This window comes from Pristiophorus japonicus, chromosome 2 (assembly GCF_044704955.1).
Source record: "Pristiophorus japonicus isolate sPriJap1 chromosome 2, sPriJap1.hap1, whole genome shotgun sequence".
Classification (NCBI taxonomy): Eukaryota; Metazoa; Chordata; class Chondrichthyes; family Pristiophoridae; genus Pristiophorus; species Pristiophorus japonicus.
In genome coordinates, this window is record NC_091978.1 from 375,011,032 (window position 1) to 375,034,565 (window position 23,534).

At 50.7% G+C, this 23,534-nt stretch overlaps 1 protein-coding gene across 2 annotated transcripts in view; it reads right to left on the reverse strand.

Moving 5' to 3' along the window:
- LOC139251202 (diacylglycerol kinase theta) overlaps window positions 1-21,544 on the reverse strand; it is a 143,203-nt gene extending 121,659 nt beyond the window's left edge. The window contains exons 1-2 of one of the 2 annotated variants that reach the window (XM_070873175.1): window positions 21,179-21,544; window positions 1,387-1,466 (exon numbers count right to left, since the gene is read on the reverse strand). In XM_070873175.1, the coding sequence (XP_070729276.1) occupies window positions 1,387-1,466; window positions 21,179-21,380 (282 nt within the window). In that variant the 5' untranslated portion in view covers window positions 21,381-21,544. Of the gene's footprint in view, window positions 1-1,386; window positions 1,467-19,344; window positions 20,069-21,178 lie in introns of those variants that run through there. The other variant, XM_070873176.1, reaches the window with a different exon arrangement.
- Window positions 21,545-23,534: the final 1,990 nt, after the last annotated feature.

Below are 23,534 nucleotides of genomic sequence, written 5' to 3' on the forward strand. Positions count from 1 at the left end.
TGAGACAGGATTAATTAATGATCTCATAGTACGGAAGAGTGATCATAGCATGATAGACATGTGGGTCTGAAACTAGTGTCTTAAACCTAAATAAAGGCAATTACAAAGGTATGAAGACAGAGTTGGCTAAAGTGGACTGGGAAAATAGATTAAAAGGTAAGACGGTAGATAAGCAGTGGCAGACATTTAAGGAGATATTTCATAATTCTCAACAAAGATATATTCCAGTGAGAAAGACTCCATGAGAAGGGAAAACCCATCCGTAGCTAACCAAGGAAGTTAAGGATGGCATCAAATTGACAGAAAAGGCATACAATGTTGCGCAGATTAGTGGTAGAATCAGAGAAATTTACAGCACGGAAGGGGGCATCGTGTCTGTTCCGGCCGACAAAGAGCTACCCAACTTAATCCCACTTTCCAGCTCTGGGTTACAGCACTTAAAAAGTACTTGGATGTGCACTTGAAGTGTGGTGAGGGTTTCTGCCTCTACCACCCTTTCAGGCAGTGAGTTCCAGACCCCACCGCCCTCTGGGTGAAGACCCCTCAAATCCCCTCTAAACCTCCAATCAATTACTTTAAATCTATGCCCCCTGGTTGTTGTCATCTCTGCTAAGGGAAATACTGTGTAAATGAAGCTCTCACCCATTTGGTGCGAGAGGACTTTAGGTCGGCTGGTGCATGGCGCAGGACAAGCAATATGAGAATCTCTCTAGCTTTCCGGCCCCCATCACCCTCTGCTGATGCCACCCATGGTGAACAACAGCTTTGCCCTACTCGCGCTACCTTGCTCCCCACAAGCAGCACAGTTTGATCAACATTATTAAAAGCCACACAAAGAGAGAAATCCTTATACATGTCTGATTTCTAGCAGGTTGTTTGGTGTGAGGGTTCTTCCCTCCCTATTTACTGAAACTTCTACTTAAGTCGTATTGCTTTCCATTCTTCAAAGAATATTGATTCTTTTTAGTTTTCAAGACACATTCTGCGAAATGTGTGGGCGTTTGTGGTTGCACACTTCAGAATTCTCTAAAACAGCAAATGAATTAGTTTTAAAGAACAGCACACAACACTTCCCAAAAGTAGTCACAGAATTATGTTCCTATTGTACTTTTTTTTTAGAAAAGGGCTGTCGTATAGTGTACAAGTATTTCAGGAGCACCAAAACCAACCTCTAACAAGCACTGGATAGAATGAACCCATCAGAAAGACCTTTGTCTTTTACATTCTACAAATGAACAATAATCCAATCACAAGGACAGCGACGGTTTGACTCCAGTGCGGAACCCACTGAACATGAAACACTACATGCTGCTTCTCTCCAACAGGTGCCGAGTCTGCAAAAACTTGAACCAATGCCACATCCCCAAAGCTGCTAGCCTCACTTACCTTCACCAGGTCTGGTGCCAGACATGAGCAAAGGGTCTTCACGTTCCTCAGGCACTTCTCGTGGCACATGAAGTTACAGACTGTGAAAGGATAAACAAGATAAAATGTAGACATTTCTACTAAACATTTGAAAAAGAACATGTGCAAAACTGGTTTACCAGATTTTACAAGTGAAAATGTAAGGACCTTAACGAATGCATCTGCTATAACTTTCGCCATCTCTTTTAATACCCTGGGATGCATTTCATCAGGACCTGGGGACTTGTCTACCTTGAGTCCCATTAGCCTGTCCAGCACTACCCCACTAGTGATAGTGATTGTCTCAAGGTCCTCCCTTCCCACATTCCTGTGACCAGCAATTTTTGGCATGGTTTTTGTGTTTTTCTCTGTAAAGAGAGAAGCAAAATAATTGTTTAAGTTCTCAGCCATTTCCACATTTCCCATTATTAAATCCCCCTTCTCATCTTCTAAGGGACCAACATTTACTTTAGTCATTCTTTTCCGTTTTATATATCTGTAAAAGCTTTTACTATCCGTTTTTATGTTTTGCGCAAGTTTACCTTCGTAATCTATCTTTCCTTTCTTTATTGCTTTCTTAGTCATTCTTTGCTGTCGTTTAAAATTTTCCCAATCTTCTATTTTCCCACTAACCGTGGCCACCTTATACGCATCGGTTTTTAATTTGATACTCTCCTTTATTTCCTGGTTATCCACGGCTGGTTATCCCTTCTCTTACCGCCCTTCTTTTTCACTGGAATATATTTTGTTGAGATGGTGCAGCAACTGATTCACCTCCAACTGTAGCTACAGAATCTTCCTCAAATGCAGAATCGTGAAGTTATCCTGCACACTAATAAGAACGAGAAATATGAGCAGGAGAAGACTATTCGGCCATTCGAGCCTGCTCCACCATTCAACAAGATCATGGCTGATCTTCTATCTCAACTCCCCCTTCCCGCACTATCCACATATCTCTTGATTCACAAACAATTTTTGACCTCTGTCTTAAATATACTCAACGACTCAGCATCCACAGCCCTCTGGGGCAGAGAATTCCAGATTCACCTCCCTCTGAGTGAAGAAGTTTCTCCTCATCTCAGTCCTAAATGGCCAACCCCTTATCCTGAGACTGTGACCCCTGGTTCTAGACTTCAACTTTGATTTTGCAACAACCGAGGAGGCTGAAGAACGAATGAAGTAATGGGACATTGATGAGGAATTGGAAGTGGTAGACAGGATGGGAATTGTATATCCAGAAAAGAGGCATACTCCAATTGCCAGTGCTTGTTTTTTAGAATTGAGCTTTACCCCACGCCTCGCCTGAAGGAGTGCCTCAAGCTGGGAATGATTGGATGGTGAGCGCCAGACCAGAGTTACTCATCCAGGAAATCTCAGCTGATTGCAACGTGTCCTCAACCAACATCCACACGTTTACTCTTTGTAGCAGCAGTCAGTGGGGGATGACCAGGAGCAAGGTTTCCCTCTTCTTCGCCCAGCCCGGAGATGCTGAGGCCAACTGCTGAAATTAGCTAACAACTCAGGTTCTGACTTCTTCTTCTTCAAATCTGCCGTCATCACCTCTCTCCTCAAAAAAAAACCCTTCACCCTCTGTCTTTGCAAACTACTGCCCTATCTCCAACCTCCTTTTCCTCTCCAAAGTCCTTGAACATGTTGTCGCCTCACAAATCTGTTCCGGAACTCAATGTTTGAATCCCTCCAATCCGGTTTCCTCCCCTGCCACAGGACCGAAACGGCTCTCAAAGTCACAAATGACCTCCTTTGTGACTGTGACAAAGGTAAACTATTCCCCCCCCCCCCCGTCCTCCTTGACCTGTCTGCAGCCTTTGACACAGTTGACCACTCCTCCAACGTCTCTCCACCGTCGTCCAGCTGGGTGGGACTGCACTCGCCTGGTTCCAGTCTTATCTAGCCAGTTGTAACCAGAGAATCACCTGTAATGGCTTCTCTTCTCCCCCACCCCCCGCATTGTTACCTCTGGTATCCCCCAAGGAGAAGCTTCCTTAAATACCTGTGCTCCCAAAGGATTATGGGATCTCTTGGGACTCCAGGGGATGAGCACTCTTTTGGTTGTACAGAGTAAATACAAGTCCACATATATAGCAACACTCCCCCGACCCCCAAGTCAATAGTGTAACTATTTACAATGTGAGTTGATCTGGGGCCCTTCTTGCCCTGGTTGATCGTCTCGGTGCGAAAGCTGGTGTTGTTGAATCATTTGTTGGGCCCTCGCTGGGCTGCTGTGCAGCTGGCCTTGCTGGGCTGCCTGGTGTGTTGGGCCCTGCAGGGCTGCTGTGGATGATGGGTTCTGCTTCGTGGTCAACCGTGGTGCCGGTTGCCACTGGTGTGTATGTTGGGGGATTAAAAAAGGTAGGGTCCAAGGTGGGTCGCTCAGGATAGTCCGTGAATCTGAGTTTGATTTGGTCCAAGTGTTTCCGGTGAATGAGTCCATTTGAAAGTTTGACCCAAAACACCCTGCTCCCCTCTTTGGCCATGACAGTGCCGGGAAGCCACTTGGGACCTTGTCCATAATTTAATATAAATACAGGATCATTGATTTCAATCTCGCGTGACACACTTGCACAATCATGGTATGCACTTTGTTGAAGCCGCCTGCTCTCTACCTGTTCATGTAGATCAGGGTGAACCAACGAGAGACTTGTCTTAAGTGTTCTTTTCATGAGCAGTTCAGCAGGTGGGATCCCAGTGAGTGAGTGGGGTTTTGTGCGGTAGCTAAGCAGGACTCTGGATAGGCGAGCCTTCAGTTACCCTTTTCAAGTCTTGCTTGATGGTTTGCACTGCTCTCTGCCTGACCATTGGACGCTGGTTTAAACGGGGCAGATGTGACATGCTTGATCCCGTTATGGGTCATGAATTCTTTGAACTCAGCACTGGTAAATCATGGCCCGTTGTCGCTCACCAGGACATCGGGTAAGCCGTGAGTGGCAAACATGGCCCGCAGGCTTTCAGTAGTGGCAGCGGACGTGCTGGCTGACATTATCTCACATTCAATCCACTTGGAGTTCGCGTCTACAACCACAAGGAACATTTTACCCAAGAATGAGCCTGCATAGTCGATGTGTACTCTAGACCACGGTTTGGAGGGCCAAGACCATAAACTTAGCGGCGCCTCTCTGGGTACATTGCTTAACTGCGAGCATGTATTACATCTGTGAACGCAGGTCTCTAAGTCCGCATCGAAAACCGGGCCACCACACGTGGGATCTGGCTATCGCTTTCATCATTACGATGCCTGGGTGAGTACTATGGAGGTCATTGATGAAGGTGTCTCTGCCCTTCTTGGGGACCACTTCTCAATTGCTCCACAGAAGGCAGTCTGCCTGTATAGACATTTCACCTTTGTGCCACTGGAATGGCTTTATCTCTTCCTGCATTTCCACTGGGACACTGGACCAACTCCCATGAAGCACACAGCTTTTGACTAGAGATAATAAGGGGTCCTGGCTTGTCCAGGTTTTGATCTGACGGGCAGTGACGGGTGATTGCTCACTCTAAAATGCTTCCATAACCATGGCTAGATCTGCGGGCTGCGGTATTTCCACCCCTGTGGTGGGTAATGGCAGCCTACTGAGAGCATCGGCGTAGTTTTCTGTGCCTGGCCTGTGACGGATGGTGTAGTTGTATGCGGACAACGTGAGCGCCAATCTATGGATGCGGGCCGATGTGTTGGTATTTATCCTTTTACTCTCGGAAAACAAGGATATAAGTGGCTTATGGTCAGTTTCCAATTCGAATTTTAGCCCAAACAAGCATTAATGCATTTTATTTACCCCATAGACACATATTAACGCTTCTTTTTCAATCATGCTGTAGACTCTCTCAGCCTTAGACAGAGTCCTGGATGCATAAACAACTGGTTGCAGTTTCTCAAAATCATAAGCTTGTTGCAATACACACCCGACACCATATGACAACGCATCACATGCTGGTACCAAACGCTTACATGGATCATACAACACAAGCAATTTGTTTGATCATAACAATTTTCTCACTTTTACAAAGGCATTTTCTTGGCTTTTGCCCCAAACCCATTCGCCCCCTTTTCGTAGTAAGACATGTAGTGGTTCTAGCAGGGTGCTGAGACCCGGTAAGAAGTTACCAAAGTGGTTCAAGAGTCCCAGAAACGACCGCAGCTCCGTCACGTTCTGTGGCCTCGGTGCGTTCTCGATTGCCTCCGTCTTTGCGCTGGTGGGCCTGATGCCGTCCGCCGCAATCCTCCTTCCCAAGAATTCCACTTCAGGCGCCAGAAAAACGCACTTCGAGCGTTTTAACCTGAGCCCCACGCGGTTGAGTCAACTAAGAACCTCCTCCGACCTGTGACCAAGATGTCGTCCTGGAAGACCACGGTGTGCGGGACCGACTTCAGTAAACTTTCCATGTTTCTCTGGAATATCGCCACCGCTGATCGGATTCCAAATGGGCATCTGTTATAAACAAAAAGACCTTTGTGGGTGTTGATGCAGGTGAGGGCCTTCGATGATTCCTCCAGTTCCTGCGTCATGTAGGCTGAAGTTAGATCCAGCTTCGTGAACGTCTTTCCTCCTGCCAGCATTGCAAAGAGGTCGTCGGCCTTTGGTAGTGGGTATTGGTCCTGCAGGGAGAAACGATTGATAGTTACTTTGTAATCACCACAGATTCTGACGGTGCCATCTCCCTTGAGGACTGGGACAATAGGACTGGCCCACTCGCCGAGCTCGATCGGTGAAATGATGCCCTCTCTTTGCAACCGGTCTAGCTCAACCCTTTCTCTCATCATGTACGGTACTGCTTTCACCTTGTGATGGATGGGTCGCGCCCCCGGAATTAGGTGGATCTGCACTTTTGCTCCTTGGAATTTCCCGATGTCTGGTTCGAACAGCGAAGGAAATTTGTTAAAGACCTCGGCACATGAAGTGTCGTCAGCGGGCGATAGCGCTCGGACACTGTCCCAGTTCCAGCATATCTTTCCCAGCCAGCTCCTGCCGAGCAGCGCGGGACCATTGCCCGGTACCACCCAGAGTAGTAGCTTGTGCACCGCTCCATTGTAGGAGACCTTTACGGTAGCACTGCCGACTACAGGAATCAGTTCTTTTGTGTAAGTTCTTAGTTTCGTGCGAAATGGAGTTAAGACTGGCCTTGAGGCCTTGTTGCACCACAACCTTTCGAAAGTCTTTTTGCCCATGATGGACTGGCTTGCGCCCGTGTCCAGCTCCACTGACACCGGGAGTCCATTTAGTTCAATATTCAGCATTATCGGGGAACAATTCGTGGTGAATGTGTGTACCCCATTTACCTCTGCCTCCTCTATCTGAGGCTCCTTCATCGTGATCCTCCGTGGATCTGTCCTCCTCTGCAACATGGCGGTTTGCAGGTTTAACAAGCTTTGCAGCTTGCCTGTACACTCGTTGGAGGCGTCCCATTGTTCCATAGCCCTTGCAAACGTATCCTTTGAATCGGCATGAATGGAAACGATGATCACCCCCGCAGCACCAACAAGGCGTTAATGGCCTTGCATTCATCACCCTTGATGGTGGACTCAGAGATCTGCGGACGTGCAGCTGCATGTATGCGTGACCTGCCCTGTACGTTACGATTCAAAAACATCATCACTTTGTTCACAGTACTTGTAGCAGCACTCGTGTGCTGAGAGATTTGTTTAGTATTGTCACTAGTGGCAATGAACGCCTGGGCTATCGCTATGGCCTTACTCAAGGTTGGGGTCTCTACAGTCAAAGGTTTGCGAAGTATGGATTCGTGGCCAATGCCAAGTACGAAAAAATCTCTGAGTATGTGCTCCAAATGTCCTTCAAATTCGCAATGTCCCGTAAGGCGTCTTAGCTCTGCAACATAACTCGCCACTTCCTGGCCTTCAGACCTTTTGTCGGTGTAGAACCGGTACCTCGCCATCAGAACGCTTTCCTTTGGGTTCAAATGCTCTCGGACCAGTGTGCACAAATCGTCGTACGATTTCTCCGTGGGTTTCGCTGAAGTGAGCAGGTTCTTCATGAGGCCATACGTTGGTGCCCCACAGACGGTGAGGAGGATCGCCCTTCGTTTGGCAGCGCTCTCTTCCCCATCTAGCTCGTTGGCCACGAAGTATTGGTCGAGTCGCTCCACAAAAGTTTCCCAATCATCTCCCTCCGAAAATTTCTCCAGGATGTCCACTGTTCTCTGCATCTTTGGGTTCACTATCTGTATCTCATCGCCAGTTGTTGTGTATGGAGAAAGAGTCAGACTGAACACTGTGAGCTCAAAGTAAAGTGTGACCGTAGTCTTTTATTGCAGGTCTCCAGAGTGCCTCTCCAACCTGTGAAGCTTCCTTAAATACCTGTGCTCCCAAAGGATTATGGAATCCCTTGGGACTCCAGGAGATGAGCCCTCTAGTGGCTGTACAGAGTAAATACAAGTCCATATATATATAACAGAACTATCCTTGGCCCCCTCCTATTTCTCATCTACATGTTGCCCCTTGACATCATCCGAAAATACAGTGTCAGTTTCAACATATACGCTGACAACACTACCTCACTACCCAGCACTACCTCACTACCATCTCTCGACCCTTCCACTGTCTCTAAATTGTCAGTCTGCTTGTCCGACATCCAGTACTGGATGATGCCTGCGTTTGTGCACACTCAGAGACCGAACTCCAAACCATCGTTGACACCTTCACTGAAGCGTACCAGAGTCTGGGCCTTACATTAAACATCAGTAGTATCGTATTAGGCAGTCCCTCGTATCGAGGATGACCTGCTTCCACACCAAAAAAGGATGAGTTTACAGGTGTTTCAATGAGGGACCTGACATTCTAGGTCCCGAACTACATATTGATGGAAGATGTCTGTGCGTGGATTCTTTTAACATGGGGTGGCTGTTGCACACCAGCTACTACATCAGTAAGGCCAAGGTTCTCGACCAACCCGCCCCCGCCACACAGTACTGCTCCCCGATTATCAAGATCCATGACGAGACCTTGGACAATGTGGCCCACTTCTCATACTTTGGGAGCCTACTATCAGCAAGGGGTTTCTGGGAGACCAACAACCACTTTTGAAGTGAAGAATGCAGTAACACAGCTTGTTGTGCCAAAAGGACTGTGATGGGGGGAGTGGTTCAGTAATTTGCCAAAAGGGAATTATAACCAAGAATGATGTTGAAGGGCTGTACCAGAAACCCAACTTTCTTTATTCATGTGCCGAGATATGCTCTGTCCTTCCAGCATTTTTGGTTTTTATTTCCAATAGCCAGCATTCAGTTTACCTTTTTGAACAGGAAATGCAGAAACATTAACACTGAGGAGGTCACTCAGCCATTTACCCTTACCCTGAATTTAGGCCCTTCTTGAAGGCTGTTTGTTTATGGTTTGGGAAATCAATAAACTAAATGGTGCAAAATCCGCCCATAGTCGTGGCAGATTGTCTAAACGCAGCCCTGGGCAGGAGTGAGGGTCACTATGCTGTGGGAAGGAAGTCTCACTGTTGCCACAACAAAGAACAAAGAATGACATCAGTGTTACTCACTGGAAAACGACACCACGTCACAGGTGCTCAGTCTTCAAAGAACTCAAAAGACATGTGAACTGAGTCAAGGAAGAGACGCTGCTGCAGGAAGTTTGTGTAACATTCACATTCTGAGCATATTCCTTTGTACCATCACATTCAGCCCTTTTGCACTTCTCTGCCCCACAGTGACCCAAAGGCATCTCTTTCACTCAGAAATTAGTTGAGCAAGTTTGCCAATTATGACTCAAAAGATTTGTTAATGCTGAAAACAATTACATAAACATAGAAACATAGAAAATAGGTGCAGGAGTAGGCCATTCGGCCCTTCGAGCCTGCACCACCATTCAATAAGATCATGGCTGAACATGCACCTCAGTACCCCTTTCCTGCTGTCTCTCCATACCCCTTGATTCCTTTAGCCATAAGGGCCATATCTAACTCCCTCTTGAATATATCCAACGAACTGGACTCAACAATTCTCTGCGGTAGGGAATTCCACAGGTTAACAACTCTCTGAGTGAAGAAGTTTCTCCTCATCTCAGTCCTAAATGTCTTACCCCTTATCCTTAGACTGTGTCCCCTGGTTCTGGACTTCCCCAACATCGGGAACATTCTTCCTGAATCTAACCTGTCCAGTCCCATCAGAATTTTATATGTTTCTATGAGATCCCCTCTCATTCTTCTAAACTCCAGTGAATAAAGGCCCATTCGATCGATTCTCTCCTCATATGTCAGACCAGCCATCCCTGGAATCAGTCTGGTGAACCTTCGCTGCACTCCTTCAATAGCAAGAACATCCTTCCTCAGATTAGGAGACCAAAACTGAACACAATATTCCAGGTGAGGCCTCACTAAGGCCCTGTACAACTGCAGTAAGACCTCCCTGCTCCAATACTCAAAAACCTTAGCTATGAAGGCCAACATACCATTTGCCGCCTTCACCGCCTGCTGTACCTGCATGTCAACTTTCAATGACTGATGTACCATGACACCCAGGTCTCGTTGCACCTCCCCTTTTCCTAATCTGCCACCATTCAGATAATATTCTGCTTCGTGTTTTTGCCCCCAAAGTGGATAACCTCACATTTATCCACATTATACTGCATCTGCCATGCATTTGCCCATTCACCTAACCTGTCCAAGTCACCCTGCAGCCTCTGAGCATCCTCCTCACAGCTCACACCGTCACCCAGTTTAGTGTCATCTGCAAACTTGGAGATATTACACTCAATTCCTTAATCTAAATCATTAATGTATATTGTAAATAGCTGGGGTCCCAGCACTGAGCCCTGCGGCACCCCACTAGTCACTGCCTGCCATTCTGAAAAGGACCCGTTTATCCCGATTCTCTGCTTCCTCTCTGCCAACCAGTTCTCTATTCACGTCAGTATATTACCCCCAATACCATGTGCTTTAATTTTGCACAACAATCTCTTGTGCGGGACCTTGTCAAAAGTCTTTTGAAAGTCCAAATACACCACATCCACTGGTTCTCCCTTGTCCACTCTACTAGTTATACCCTCAAAAAATTCCAGAAGATTTGTCAAGCATGATTTCCCTTTCATAAATCCATGTTGACTTGGACTGATCCTGTTACTGCTTTCCAAATGTACTGTTATTTCATCTTTAATAATTAATTCCAACATTTTCCCCACAACTGATGTCAGGCTAACCGGTCTATAATTACCCGTTTTCTCTCTCCCTCCCTTTTCAAAAAGTGGGGCTACATTAGCTACCCTCCAGTCTATAGGAACTGATCCAGAGTCGATAGACTGTTGGAAAATGATCACCAATGTATCCACTATTTCTAGGGCCACTTTCTTAAGTACTCTGGGATGCAGACTATCAGGTCCCGGGGATATATCGACCTTCAATCCCATCAATTTCCCTAACACAATTTCCCGCCTAATAAGGATATCCTTCAGTTCCTCCTTCTCACTAGACACTCGGTCCCCTAGTACTTCCAGAAGGTTATTTGTGTCTTCCTTCGTGAAGACAGAACCAAAGTATTTGTTCAACTGGTCTGCCATTTCTTTGTTCCCCATTATAAATTCACCTGAATCTGACTGCAAGGGACCTACGTTTGTCTTCATTAATCTTTTTCTCTTCACATATCTATAGAAGCTTTTGCAGTCAGTTTTTATGTTCCAGGCAAGTTTCCTCTCATACTCTAATTTCCCCCTCCTAATTCAACCCTTTGTCCACCTCTGCTGAATTCTAAATTTCTCCCAGTCCTCAGGTTTGCTGCTTTTTCTGGCCAATTTATATGCCTCTTCCTTGGCTTTAACACTATCCTTAATTTCTCTTGTTAGCCACGGTTGAGCCACCTTTCCCGTTTTATTTTTACTCCAGACAGGGATGTACAATTGTTGAAGTTCATTCATGTGATCTTTAAATGTTTGCCATTATCTATGCACCGTCAACCCTCTAAGTATCATTTGCCAGTCTATTCTAGCCAATTCACGTCTCATACCATCGAAGTTACCTTTCCTTAAGTTCAGGACCCTAGTCTCTGAATTAACTGTGTCACTCTCCATCTTAATAAGGAATTCCACCATATTATGGTCACTCTTCCCCAAGGGGCCTCACACAACAAGATTGCTAATTCGTCCTTTCTCATTATATATCACCCAGTCTAGGATGGCCAGCCCTCTAGTTGGTTCCTCAACATATTGGTCCAGAAAACCATCCCTAATACACTCAAGGAAATCCTCCTCCATCGTATTGCTACCAGTTTGGTTAGCCCAATCAATATGTAGATTAAAGTCGGCCATGATAACTGCCGTACCTTTATTGCACGCATCCCTAATTTCTTGTTTGATGCTGTCCCCAACCTCACTACTACTGTTTGGTGCTCTGTACACAACTCCCACTAGCGTTTTCTGCCCTTTGGTATTCCGCAGTTCCACCCATACCGATTCCACATCATCCAAGCTAATGACCTCCCTTACTTGCGTTAATTTCCTCTTTAACCAGCAACGCTACCCCACCTCCTTTTCCTTTCTGTCTATCCTTCCTGAATGTTGAATACCCCTGGATGTTGAGCTCCCAGCCTTGGTCACCCTGGAGCCAAGTCACCGTGATGCCAATTATATCATATTCATTCATTGCGGCCTGTGCAGTTAATTCGTCCACCTTATTACGAATACTCCTCGCATTGAGGCACAGAGCCCTCAGGCTTGTCTTTTTAACACACTTTGCCCCTTTAGAATTTTGCTGCAATGTGGCTCATTTTGATTTTTGTCTGCCCTCCACTTTTACTTTTCTTCTTTCTATCTTTTGCTTCTGCCCCTATTTTACTTCCCTCTGTCTCCCTGCATAGGTTCCCATCCCCCTGCCATATTAGTTTAGCTCCTCCCCAACAGCACAAGCAAACACTCCCCCTAGGACATTGTTTCCGGTCCTGCCCAGTCCGGTCTACCATTTGAAGCTATACTTTTAAAATTTGTTAAAAGATAAACAACTACACACTGTTGTACAGAGCAGGATCATTCCTGCAAACCTCGCACAGAATCTTGCTGACATTAGCTGCCCGATCGGACTGCTGCCAAGGGATAGTGCCACGTCCCACAGGGAGAATAGGAAAATCCCACAGCAAATCACCACTGAATTCTAACAATCAGCTATCTCATGCTGAAATCCTCAATCAGCTGAAGAAAGCAGAGGACTTTATTTCATATAGAAAAAGTCATGAATTCCATCTTTTTAAACACAAGATTTTTTTTTGACGGAAGTTGATATTCGGCTATTCTATTAACTGCCTACCAAACCCAATGCTTCCATTCCTCTTTCCTTAAATTATTTTAAAGACAAAGTTCTCTTCCTTGATTCAGGTCAGCAGGCAGAAGGTTGGGAATATTGGTAGCTATAGGAGAGCCTTATATTAGAATGGGCAGCTGTGGGTAGCTATCCACCTCTCCCGTATCTGATGGTTACCTGTCGGTTATCATTTATATATATGTGTGTGTGTTGGGTCTGTGGGAGCATGGGTGTGTGAGAGTGAGAGTGAGAGTGTGTGTGTCAGTGTAAGCATGCGTGTGTGAGAGCAAGTGTGTGTGTCAGTGTGAGCAAGCGTGTGCGAGTGAAAGCGAGAGAGTGTGTGTGTCAATGTGAACGTGGGTGTGTGACCTCGTGCAGTGTTGGGGTTTTACTGAGGTGGTGGCGGGTAGCATGCTGCGGGATGGAGTCGAGAACACTCGAGTCAAATGCAGAGTCTCGATTGAGGAGATCTTCGAAGTGTTCCTTCCCATGGGCCCTGACTGCCTCGGTGTCCTTGATGAGTGTTTCCCCGTTCTTACCAGTAGTGGGGTGGGGCCTTGGGTGTTTGGACCGTAGGTGGCCTTGAATCCGATGAAGAATCCTCACACATCATGGCTGTTGGCCAGCTGCTGTATCTCCTGTGCTTTCTCCATCCACCACCTGTTCTTTAGGTCCCGGGTTTTTTGTTGGACCTTGGCCTTAAGCCATCTGTAATGCTGCCTTGCTGCGCCTGATTTGGGTTGTTGTTTAAGGCTCAGAAATGCCCTGCGCTTGTGATCTATTAGCTCTTGGATCTCCTGGTCATTTTCATCAAACCAGTCCTGGTGTTTTCTAGTTGAGTGACCGAGCGTCTCTTCGCAGGCACTGGTTATGGAGGCCTGAAGGGCAGACCAAGCGCTGTGGGCATTCTGTGCCTCGGGGTCATCAAGGCACACCAGGTTAGCTGTGAGGTGCTGACTGTATAGGACTCTCTTAGCTGAGTCTTTGAGTGCCCCGGCATTGACTTTTTTCTGGCACTGCTTCTGCTGTCCCTCTGCTTTGGGGCTATGTTGATGTCGAAGACGGATCGGATTAGACGGTGGTCCGTCCAGCAGTCGTCAGCTCCTGTCATGGCGCGGGTGATGCGCACATCCTTGCGATCCCTGGCTAGGACGATGACATAGTCGAACAGGTGCCAATGTTTGGAGCGAGGATGTTGCCACGATGCCTTGTACATGTCCCACTGGCGGAACAGGGTGTTGGTGATGACAAGTTCATGTTCCAGACATTTTGTCAGGAGTAGGGTACTTCTGGAGTTGGTTTTCCCTACCCCCTCTCTGCCAATCACACCTCCCCAGAGGGCTGTGTCCTTGCCGACCCTGGCGTTGAAGTCACCGAGGAGGATCAATTTGTCATCCACAGGGACGCGGGACAGGAATTTTTCGAGGTTGGAGTAAAAACCCTCTTTGGTCATAGAAACATAGAAACATAGAAAATAGGTGCAGGAGTAGGCCATTCGGCCCTTCTAGCCTGCACCGCCATTCAATGAGTTCATGGCTGAACATTCAACTTCAGTACCCCATTCCTGCTTTCTCGCCATACCCCTTGATCCCCCTAGTAGTAAGGACCTCATCTAACTCCTTTTTGAATATATTTAGTGAATTGGCCTCAACAACTTTCTGTGATAGAGAATTCCACAGGTTCACCACTCTCTGGGTGAAGAAGTTCCTCCGCATCTCGGTCCTAAATGGCTTACCCCTTATCCTTAGACTGTGACCTCTGGTTCTGGACTTCCCCAACATTGGGAACATTCTTCCTGCATCTAACCTGTCTAACCCCGTCAGAATTTTATATGTTTCTATGAGGTCCCCTCTCATTCTTCTGAACTCCAGTGAATACAAGCCCAGTTGATCCAGTCTTTCTTGATAGGTCAGTCCCGCCATCCCGGGAATCAGTCTGGTGAACCTTCGTTGCACTCCCTCAATAGCAAGAATGTCCTTCCTCAAGTTAGGAGACCAAAACTGTACACAATACTCCAGGTGTGGCCTCACCAATGCCCTGTACAACTGTAGCAACACCTCCCTGCCCCTGTACTCAAATCCCCTTGCTATGAAGGCCAACATGCCATTTGCTTCCTTAACCGCCTGCTGCACCTGCATGCCAACCTTCAATGACTGATGTACCATGACACCCAGGTCTCTTTGCACCTCCCCTTTTCCTAATCTGTCACCATTCAGATAATAGTCTGTCTCTCTGTTTTTACCACCAAAGTGGATAACCTCACATTTATCCACATTATACTTCATCTGCCATGCATTTGCCCACTCACCTAACCTATCCAAGTCGCTCTGCAGCCTCACAGCATCCTCCTCGCAGCTCACACTGCCACCCAACTTAGTGTCATCCGCAAATTTGGAGATACTACATTTAATCCCCTCATCTAAATCATTAATGTACAGTGTAAACAGCTGGGGCCCCAGCACAGAACCTTGCGGTACCCCACTAGTCACTGCCTGCCATTCTGAAAAGTACCCATTTACTCCTACTCTTTGCTTCCTGTCTGACAACCAGTTCTCAATCCATGTCAGTACACTACCCCCAATCCCATGTGCTCTAACTTTGCACATCAATCTCTTGTGTGGGACCTTGTCGAACGCCTTCTGAAAGTCCAAATATACCACATCAACTGGTTCTCCCTTATCCACTCTACTGGAAACATCCTCAAAAAATTCTAGAAGATTTGTCAAGCATGATTTCCCTTTCACAAATCCATGCTGACTTGGACCTATCATGTCACCTCTTTCCAAATGCACTGCTATGACATCCTTAATAATTGATTCCATCATTTTACCCACTACCGATGTCAGGCTGACCGGTCTATAATTCCTTGTTTTCTCTCTCCCTCCTGTCGCATCGAGTGTTGGGGCGTACACATCGGGCGTACACATCGGTTCCGGGATAGGGTGAGTCAGAGAGTCATGAGGCGTTTGTTAGCCTCGCAGGCGGAGTCTTTGAGGCGGTCGACCAGCTTGTTTTTGATGGTGAAGCCGACTCCGTGAAGGTGGCGTTCTGTCTCTGGTTTCCGTTTCCAGAAGAAGGTGTAACCTCCACCTTGTTCCTTGAGCTGGCCATCCCCTGCCCGTCGGGTCTCGCTTAGGCCGGCGATGTCGATATCAAAGCATCTAAGTTCCCGGGCAACTATGGCGGTGCTGCGTTCTGGCCTGGCGCTATTGGAGGTGTCCATGAGGGTCCTGACATTCCAGGTCCTGAACTTCATGTTAACAGAGTCGCTAGAGAAATACCACCAACGATGTCTCCGCAAGATCCTGGGAGGACAGATGCACCAACGTTAGCGTCCTCGATCAGGCCAACACTCCCAGCATTGAAGCACTGACCACACTCAACCAGCTCCGCTGGGCAGGCCACACTGTTCACATGCCAGACACGAGACTTCCAAAGCAAGCGCTCTACTCGGAACTCCTTCACGGCAAACGAGCCAAAGGTGGGTCGAGGAAACGTTAAAAGGACACCCTCAAAGCCTCCCTGATAAAGTGTAACATCCCCACCGACACCTGGGAGTCCTTGGCCAAAGACCGCCCTAAGTGGAGGAAGTGCATCCGGGAGGGCGCTGAGCACCTTGAGTCTCATCGCCGAGAGCATGCAGAAATCAAGCGCAGACAGCGGAAGGAGCATGCGGCAAACCTGTCCCACCCTCCCCTTCCCTCAACGACAGGGACTGTGGTTCTCGTATTGGGACTGTTCAGCCACCTAAGGGCTCATTTTGAGAGTGGAAGCAAGTCTTCCTCGATTATGAGGGACTGCCTCTGATGATGAGGGTGTGTGAGAGCAAGAGTGAGAATATGTATCAGTGTGAGCATGGGTGTGTGAGAGCGAGAGTGTGTGTATATCAGTGTGAGTGTGTGTCAGTGTGAGCGTGCGTGTGTGAGAGCAAGTGTGTGTATGTGTATCAGTGTGAGTGTGCGTATGTGAGAGTGAGAGTGTGTGAGAGCAAGTGTGTGTGTGTGTGTGTGTGTGTGTATCAGTGTGCGTATGTGAGAGTGTGTGTTTCAGTGAGCATGGGTGTGTGAGAGCGAGAGTATGCGTGTAAAAAAACATGAGGCATGATTACATCTAGTCACGGACCTTTTCATCACAGATATGTTTCTAACAGTCCCATATTCAATGCTGCATCTTCCCAACAACATTTCTATGAACAGAAAATCATATTTGCTTACAGTATTTGAGCACAAACAATGAATAGAGGCACTCAGTTAAGTTTCATTAACAAATGTTAATGACAACTGGTGAGTCTCAACAACAACTTGCATTTATATAGTGCCTTTAACGATGTCAGATGTCCAAAGGCACTTCACAGGAGCGATTATCAAACAAAATTTGACACCGAGAGAGGTGACCAAGAGCTTGGTCAAAGATTTGAAGGAGCACCCTAAAGGAGAAGTGGTGGCGAGGCGGAGAGCATTCCCGAGCTTAGGGCCCAGGCAGCTGAAGGCACGGCCACACATGGATGGAAATCGGGGATGCTCAAGGGGCCAGAATTGGAGGAGCGCAGAGATCTCGGGGGGTTGTAGGGCTGGAGGAGGTTACAAAGTTAATTGTACAACAACTGCTGCCAAAACATGAATTCTCTTCGCCCTGAACCAAAATCACAAATGTACAGGAACTAGTCACACATTCTTATCAAGGCTTAATCCCAGTTAGTAGCACGTTTTTTTCAGTAACCAGAACTTCCTGGGCCTCAGCCGGTTTTTCAGACACAATGCAAGTAACAGCTTGTTTTTAGAACACGCCTTGCAGGTGAGAACTTACTCATCAATGTCAAAGTGGCTTCATTGCTAGTTTTGCAACTAAAATAAGGAAAGATTTCTAAGTAGATTTAAATATTCTGATCAATGCAAAATAACCTTTTAGCCTTAATCTTAACTAATGGCTTTACATAAAAATAAAACACAACTTTTTAAGTTTGTGACAGCAAATTATCAGGTCCTAAAAAGAGCTGATTGACGAGTCCAGCATGGAATGAGCTTGAAGCCAAGGAAGCTGCATTCTGAAATCATTACTCACAGGGGACGCAGACACAAAACTTCAAAATAACAAGTCTTTGCATTTTGAAAGGTTTAACTGGAGGTGAGATAGTGTCGCAATGCTCGTGAATCCTGGGAATCTCACATACACACCCAACAGAGACTGAACTAAGTGCAATTTGAGAAACTAAACCTTGGTTGGATTTATATATGTAATTAGCATATAAATAAATAGCATATCTCGCAGTTCCAACAGAACTCTGCTCTTTCATTACTCAACACTTCCTACGGGAATTTTTATTTTGTTGATTTTACTGGCCAGAATAATACTGAGTAACAGGAAAGATGGATAAAGGTAATCCCTGCATAAAGTACCATAACTAAAATAAAGCACGTCAGAGAATCTGCAGCATGAGCCAGTTCACAACAAGCCTCAATCCACGGACACCAGTGGGATCTGTGGTGCAGAACCGGGGAAATGCACCAAATCGAAAGCATATTACAACCTAATTAGCCCAGTACTGGATGTTGCATGAACTTTACGCCAGATTGGGAAGGCACAAAGGTTGCTTCAAGAGGCGGAAGGAAGGGTAAAACAAATGGCCATTGTGCCACAGCCGCTCCTGCCCGTTTGCAGCTAGTTTTGTCGTCAGTCTCTGTATCAAGGAGCAGCAGGAGGAATTAGAAATATAGGCCGAGAAATGGGTACCGCCCCTCACGATAAATTGGGGTTACCGCCCCCGAAAGAAAGTGGAGCGTTAAATCGCGGGGGCGGGAGCAGGGCTGCCGAGTATGAGGGGCTCTTCCCTGAATTAAAGAGAAGGGCCCAAGCTGCATGACGAGGAGAGCCACCTACCTGGAGCACGGGGGAGCGGGGGTGCCGGGCTGAACGATCGCAGCACCGACCCCGCGACCAAAGTGGCACCGGAGCGGGAAGCAAAACAGGAGTTTGTTTCCAGCAGCAGTCGGCCACCTCCCCTTTAACTCTCGCCCCCAGTAACGGCTGGCCGCCCAGTATGTGCCCCTGAAACTGTCGCTGCCATCGCCCGGCAGTGTTGGGGCATTAACTGGAAAACATAAGAAATAGGAGCAGGAGTAGGATCTGATCCTGGCCTCAACTCCACCTCCCTGCCCGCTCCCCATAACCCTTCACTCCCTTACTACTCAAAAATCTGTCTATCTCCACCTCAAATATATTCAATGTCCCAGCCTCCACAGCTCTTTGGAGCAGAGAATTCCACAGATTTACAACCCTCAGAGAGAAGAAATTCCTCCTCATCTCAGTTCTAAATGGGCGACCCCTTATTCTGAGACTATGCCCCCTAGTGCTAGATTCCCCCACGAGGGGAAACATCCTCTTTGCATCTACCCTGTCGAGCCCCTTCAGAATCTTATACGTTTCAATAAGGTCACCTCTCATTCTTCTCAACTCCAATGAGTACAGGCCCAACCTGCTCAACCTTTCTTCAAAAGACAACCCCTTCATTTCAGGAATCAACCTTGTGAACCTTCTCTGAACTGTCTCCAATGCAAGTGTATCCCTCCAAGACCAATCCACTGAGTTGTCAGAATTTACACATGTGGAGAACTTTGCCCCGAACAAAAGATTTGATTATTGATACAGGTGATGATGAGCATTGTGATATATCAAAACATACCTGACCAAATCAAACTTCTACAATCACAGAAGGATGGCCACACTTGGAGCACACAAACTGGTTTGAGCCGGAGACATGAGAGAGCAAACTGGTGACAGGACATGCCCAACCTGGGCACCATGGATTATTTATACCCCAGCCGCTGAGTCACAGGATGTGAGATTCAAGCCCCCCTTGGATTAGAATGGTTTGTGTTCATTAGCAATAAACACACATAAAAGACTTTTCAAAGACTTTGCACCCCAAGTGATAGGGATTCAATCAATAGTCGCTCATAGAGCATGCAAATCAATAAAATATCCAGGATTTCGTTCAGAATTTATAAATCTGCTGTAATAAGATCACAGAGGACGGAATACTCAACCCGACATGTTTTACGGGGTATTTGAAGTCCAAGTGTGAGTGAGTTTGAGTTCTGCACTAAACTTGTGTTAAACTTCAACTGGGTTCCTGGGATCGGACTGAACTCCGCCCCAGGATCGGACCGTGCCCCATCGGGGATTGGACTGCGCCCCGGGATCGGACTGTGCTTCACCCTGGGATCGGACTGTGCTTCACCCTGGGATCGGACCGTGCCTCGCCCCTGGGATCGGACTGTGCTTCACCCTGGGATCGGACTGTGCTTCACCCTGGGATCGGACTGTGCCCTGCCCCTGGGATCGGACCGTGCCTCGCCCCTGGGATCGAACTGTGCTTCACCCTGGGATCGGACTGTACTCTGCCCCTGGGATCGGACTGTGCTTCACCCTGGGATCGGACCGTGCCCCGCCCTGGGATCGGACCGTGCCCTGCCCCTGGGATCGGACCGTGCCCCGCCCCCGGGATCGGACCGTGCCCCGCCCCCGGGATCGGACCGTGCCCCGCCCCCGGGATCGGACCGTGCCCCGCCCCCGGGATCGGACCGTGCCCCGCCCCCGGGATCGGACCGTGCCCTGCCCCCGGGATCGGACCGTGCTTCATCCTGGGATCGGACCGTGCCCTGCCCCCGGGATCGGACCGTGCCCTGCCCCCGGGATCGGACCGTGCCCCGCCCCCGGGATCGGACCGTGCCCCGCCCCCCGGGATCGGACTGTGCCCTGCCCCCGGGATCGGACCGTGCCTCGCCCCCGGGATCGGACCGTGCTTCATCCTGGGATCGGACCGTGCCCTGCCCCCGGGATCGGACCGTGCCCTGCCCCCCGGGATCGGACCGTGCCCTGCCCCCGGGATCGGACCGTGCCTCGCCCCCGGGATCGGACCGTGCTTCATCCTGGGATCGGACCGTGCCCTGCCCCCGGGATCGGACCGTGCCCTGCCCCCGGGATCGGACCGTGCCTCGCCCCCGGGATCGGACCGTGCCCTGCCCCCGGGATCGGACCGTGCCCTGCCCCCGGGATCGGACCGTGCCCTGCCCCCGGGATCGGACCGTGCCTCGCCCCCGGGATCGGACCGTGCCTCGCCCCCGGGATCGGACTGTGCCCTCGGGCTGTGTTGGTGGCAGTGAGGGGGAGGGCCCGGTAACCCGCTACCTCAGGACCTCAGCCCCCGCTCCCCTCACCTTCCCGCGGCCCCGGACCCCGATAACCCCCGGCCCGTGGCCTCCTCATCTTCCCCTGGCCCCCAGTAACCCGCTCCCCGGACTCCCGGGTAACCCGCCCGGCCCCCGGCCCCCGGCCCCCGGTTACCCCCGGTTACCCCGGCAACCTCCGGCCCCCGGCAACCTCCGGCCCCACACTCGCGGTTACCCCGGCAACCCGCGGCCCCCGGTTACCCCGGCAACCCCCGGCCCCCGGTTACCCCGGCAACCCGCGGCCCCCGGTTCCCCCGGCAACCCCCGGCCCGGCCCCGCACTCACGGTCGCACTGGAAGCCGCCCAGCCCCCAGATGAAGTCGGTGCAGTGCTGGCAGTAGGTGGGTTTGCTGAGCGTCACCTTCCTGAGGCGGTGTCCGTGGCCCAGGTGCCGCCGGCTCCCGCTGCCGGGCCTCGGGCTAGTGTCGGGGTCGCGGCCGCCCGGCGGCTCCCTCAGGCGGGACCGCGAAGCCCGGCTGTCCGCCATCCGCCCGCTGCCGCTCGGCTCGGGCTGTGCGGGACTGGGCGGGGCGGCCCGGGGCCCGGCCTCCTCCCCGCTCCCTGGGCTGGGCTCAGGGCGGCCCCGACCCGGGGAGGGACAGAGAGCCCCAGGGGGAGGGACAGAGGGAGAGACACAGAGAGCCCCAGGGGGAGGGACACAGAGCCCCAGGGGGAGGGACAGAGAGAGGGACAGAGAGCCTCAGGGGGAGGGACAGAGAGCCCCAGGGGGAGGGACAGAGAGAGGGACAGAGAGCCCCAGGGGGAGGGACAGAGAGAGGGACAGAGAGCCTCAGGGGGAGGGACACAGAGCCCCAGGGGGAGGGACAGAGAGAGGGACAGAGAGCCTCAGGGGGAGGGACAGAGAGAGGGACAGAGAGCCCCAGGGGGAGGGACAGAGAGAGGGACAGAGAGCCCCAGGGGGAGGGACAGAGAGAGGGACAGAGAGCCCCAGGGGGAGGGACAGAGAGAGGGACAGAGAGCCCCAGGGGGAGGGACAGAGAGAGGGACAGAGAGCCCCAGGGGGAGGGACAGAGAGAGGGACAGAGAGCCCCAGGGGGAGGGACAAAGAGAGGGACAGAGAGCTCCAGGGGGAGGGACAGAGAGCCCCAGGGGGAGGGACAGAGAGCTCCAGGGGGAGGGACAGAGAGAGGGACAGAGAGCCCCAGGGGGAGGGACAGAGAGAGGGACAGAGAGCCCCAGGGGGAGGGACAGAGAGAGCGACAGAGAGCTCCAGGGGGAGGGACAGAGAGAGGGACAGAGAGCCCCAGGGGTAGGGACAGAGAGAGGGACAGAGAGCCCCAGGGGGAGGGACAGAGAGAGGGACAGAGAGCCCCAGGGGGAGGGACAGAGAGCCCCAGGGGGAGGGACAGAGAGAGCGACAGAGAGCCCCAGGGGGAGGGAGAGAGAGAGGGACAGAGAGCTCCAGGGGGAGGGACAGAGAGAGGGACAGAGAGCCCCAGGGGGAGGGACAGAGAGAGGGACAGAGAGCCCCAGGGGGAGGGACACAGAGCCCCAGGGGGAGGGACAGAGAGAGGGACAGAGAGCCTCAGGGGGAGGGACAGAGAGCCCCAGGGGGAGGGACAGAGAGAGCGACAGAGAGCCCCAGGGGGAGGGACAGAGAGAGGGACAGAGAGCCCCAGGGGGAGGGACAGAGAGCCCCAGGGGGAGGGACAGAGAGAGGGACAGAGAGCCTCAGGGGGAGGGAGAGAGAGAGGGACAGAGAGCTCCAGGGGGAGGGACAGAGAGAGGGACAGAGAGCCCCAGGGGGAGGGACAGAGAGAGGGACAGAGAGCCCCAGGGGGAGGGACACAGAGCCCCAGGGGGAGGGACAGAGAGAGGGACAGAGAGCCTCAGGGGGAGGGACAGAGAGCCCCAGGGGGAGGGACAGAGAGAGGGACAGAGAGCCCCAGGGGGAGGGACAGAGAGAGGGACAGAGAGCCTCAGGGGGAGGGACACAGAGCCCCAGGGGGAGGGACAGAGAGAGGGACAGAGAGCCTCAGGGGGAGGGACAGAGAGAGGGACAGAGAGCCCCAGGGGGAGGGACAGAGAGAGGGACAGAGAGCCCCAGGGGGAGGGACAGAGAGAGGGACAGAGAGCCCCAGGGGGAGGGACAGAGAGAGGGACAGAGAGCCCCAGGGGGAGGGACAGAGAGAGGGACAGAGAGCCCCAGGGGGAGGGACAGAGAGAGGGACAGAGAGCCCCAGGGGGAGGGACAAAGAGAGGGACAGAGAGCTCCAGGGGGAGGGACAGAGAGCCCCAGGGGGAGGGACAGAGAGCTCCAGGGGGAGGGACAGAGAGAGGGACAGAGAGCCCCAGGGGGAGGGACAGAGAGAGGGACAGAGAGCCCCAGGGGGAGGGACAGAGAGAGCGACAGAGAGCTCCAGGGGGAGGGACAGAGAGAGGGACAGAGAGCCCCAGGGGTAGGGACAGAGAGAGGGACAGAGAGCCCCAGGGGGAGGGACAGAGAGAGGGACAGAGAGCCCCAGGGGGAGGGACAGAGAGCCCCAGGGGGAGGGACAGAGAGAGCGACAGAGAGCCCCAGGGGGAGGGAGAGAGAGAGGGACAGAGAGCCCCAGGGGGAGGGACAGAGAGAGGGACAGAGAGCCCCAGGGGAAGGGACAGAGAGAGGGACAGAGAGCTC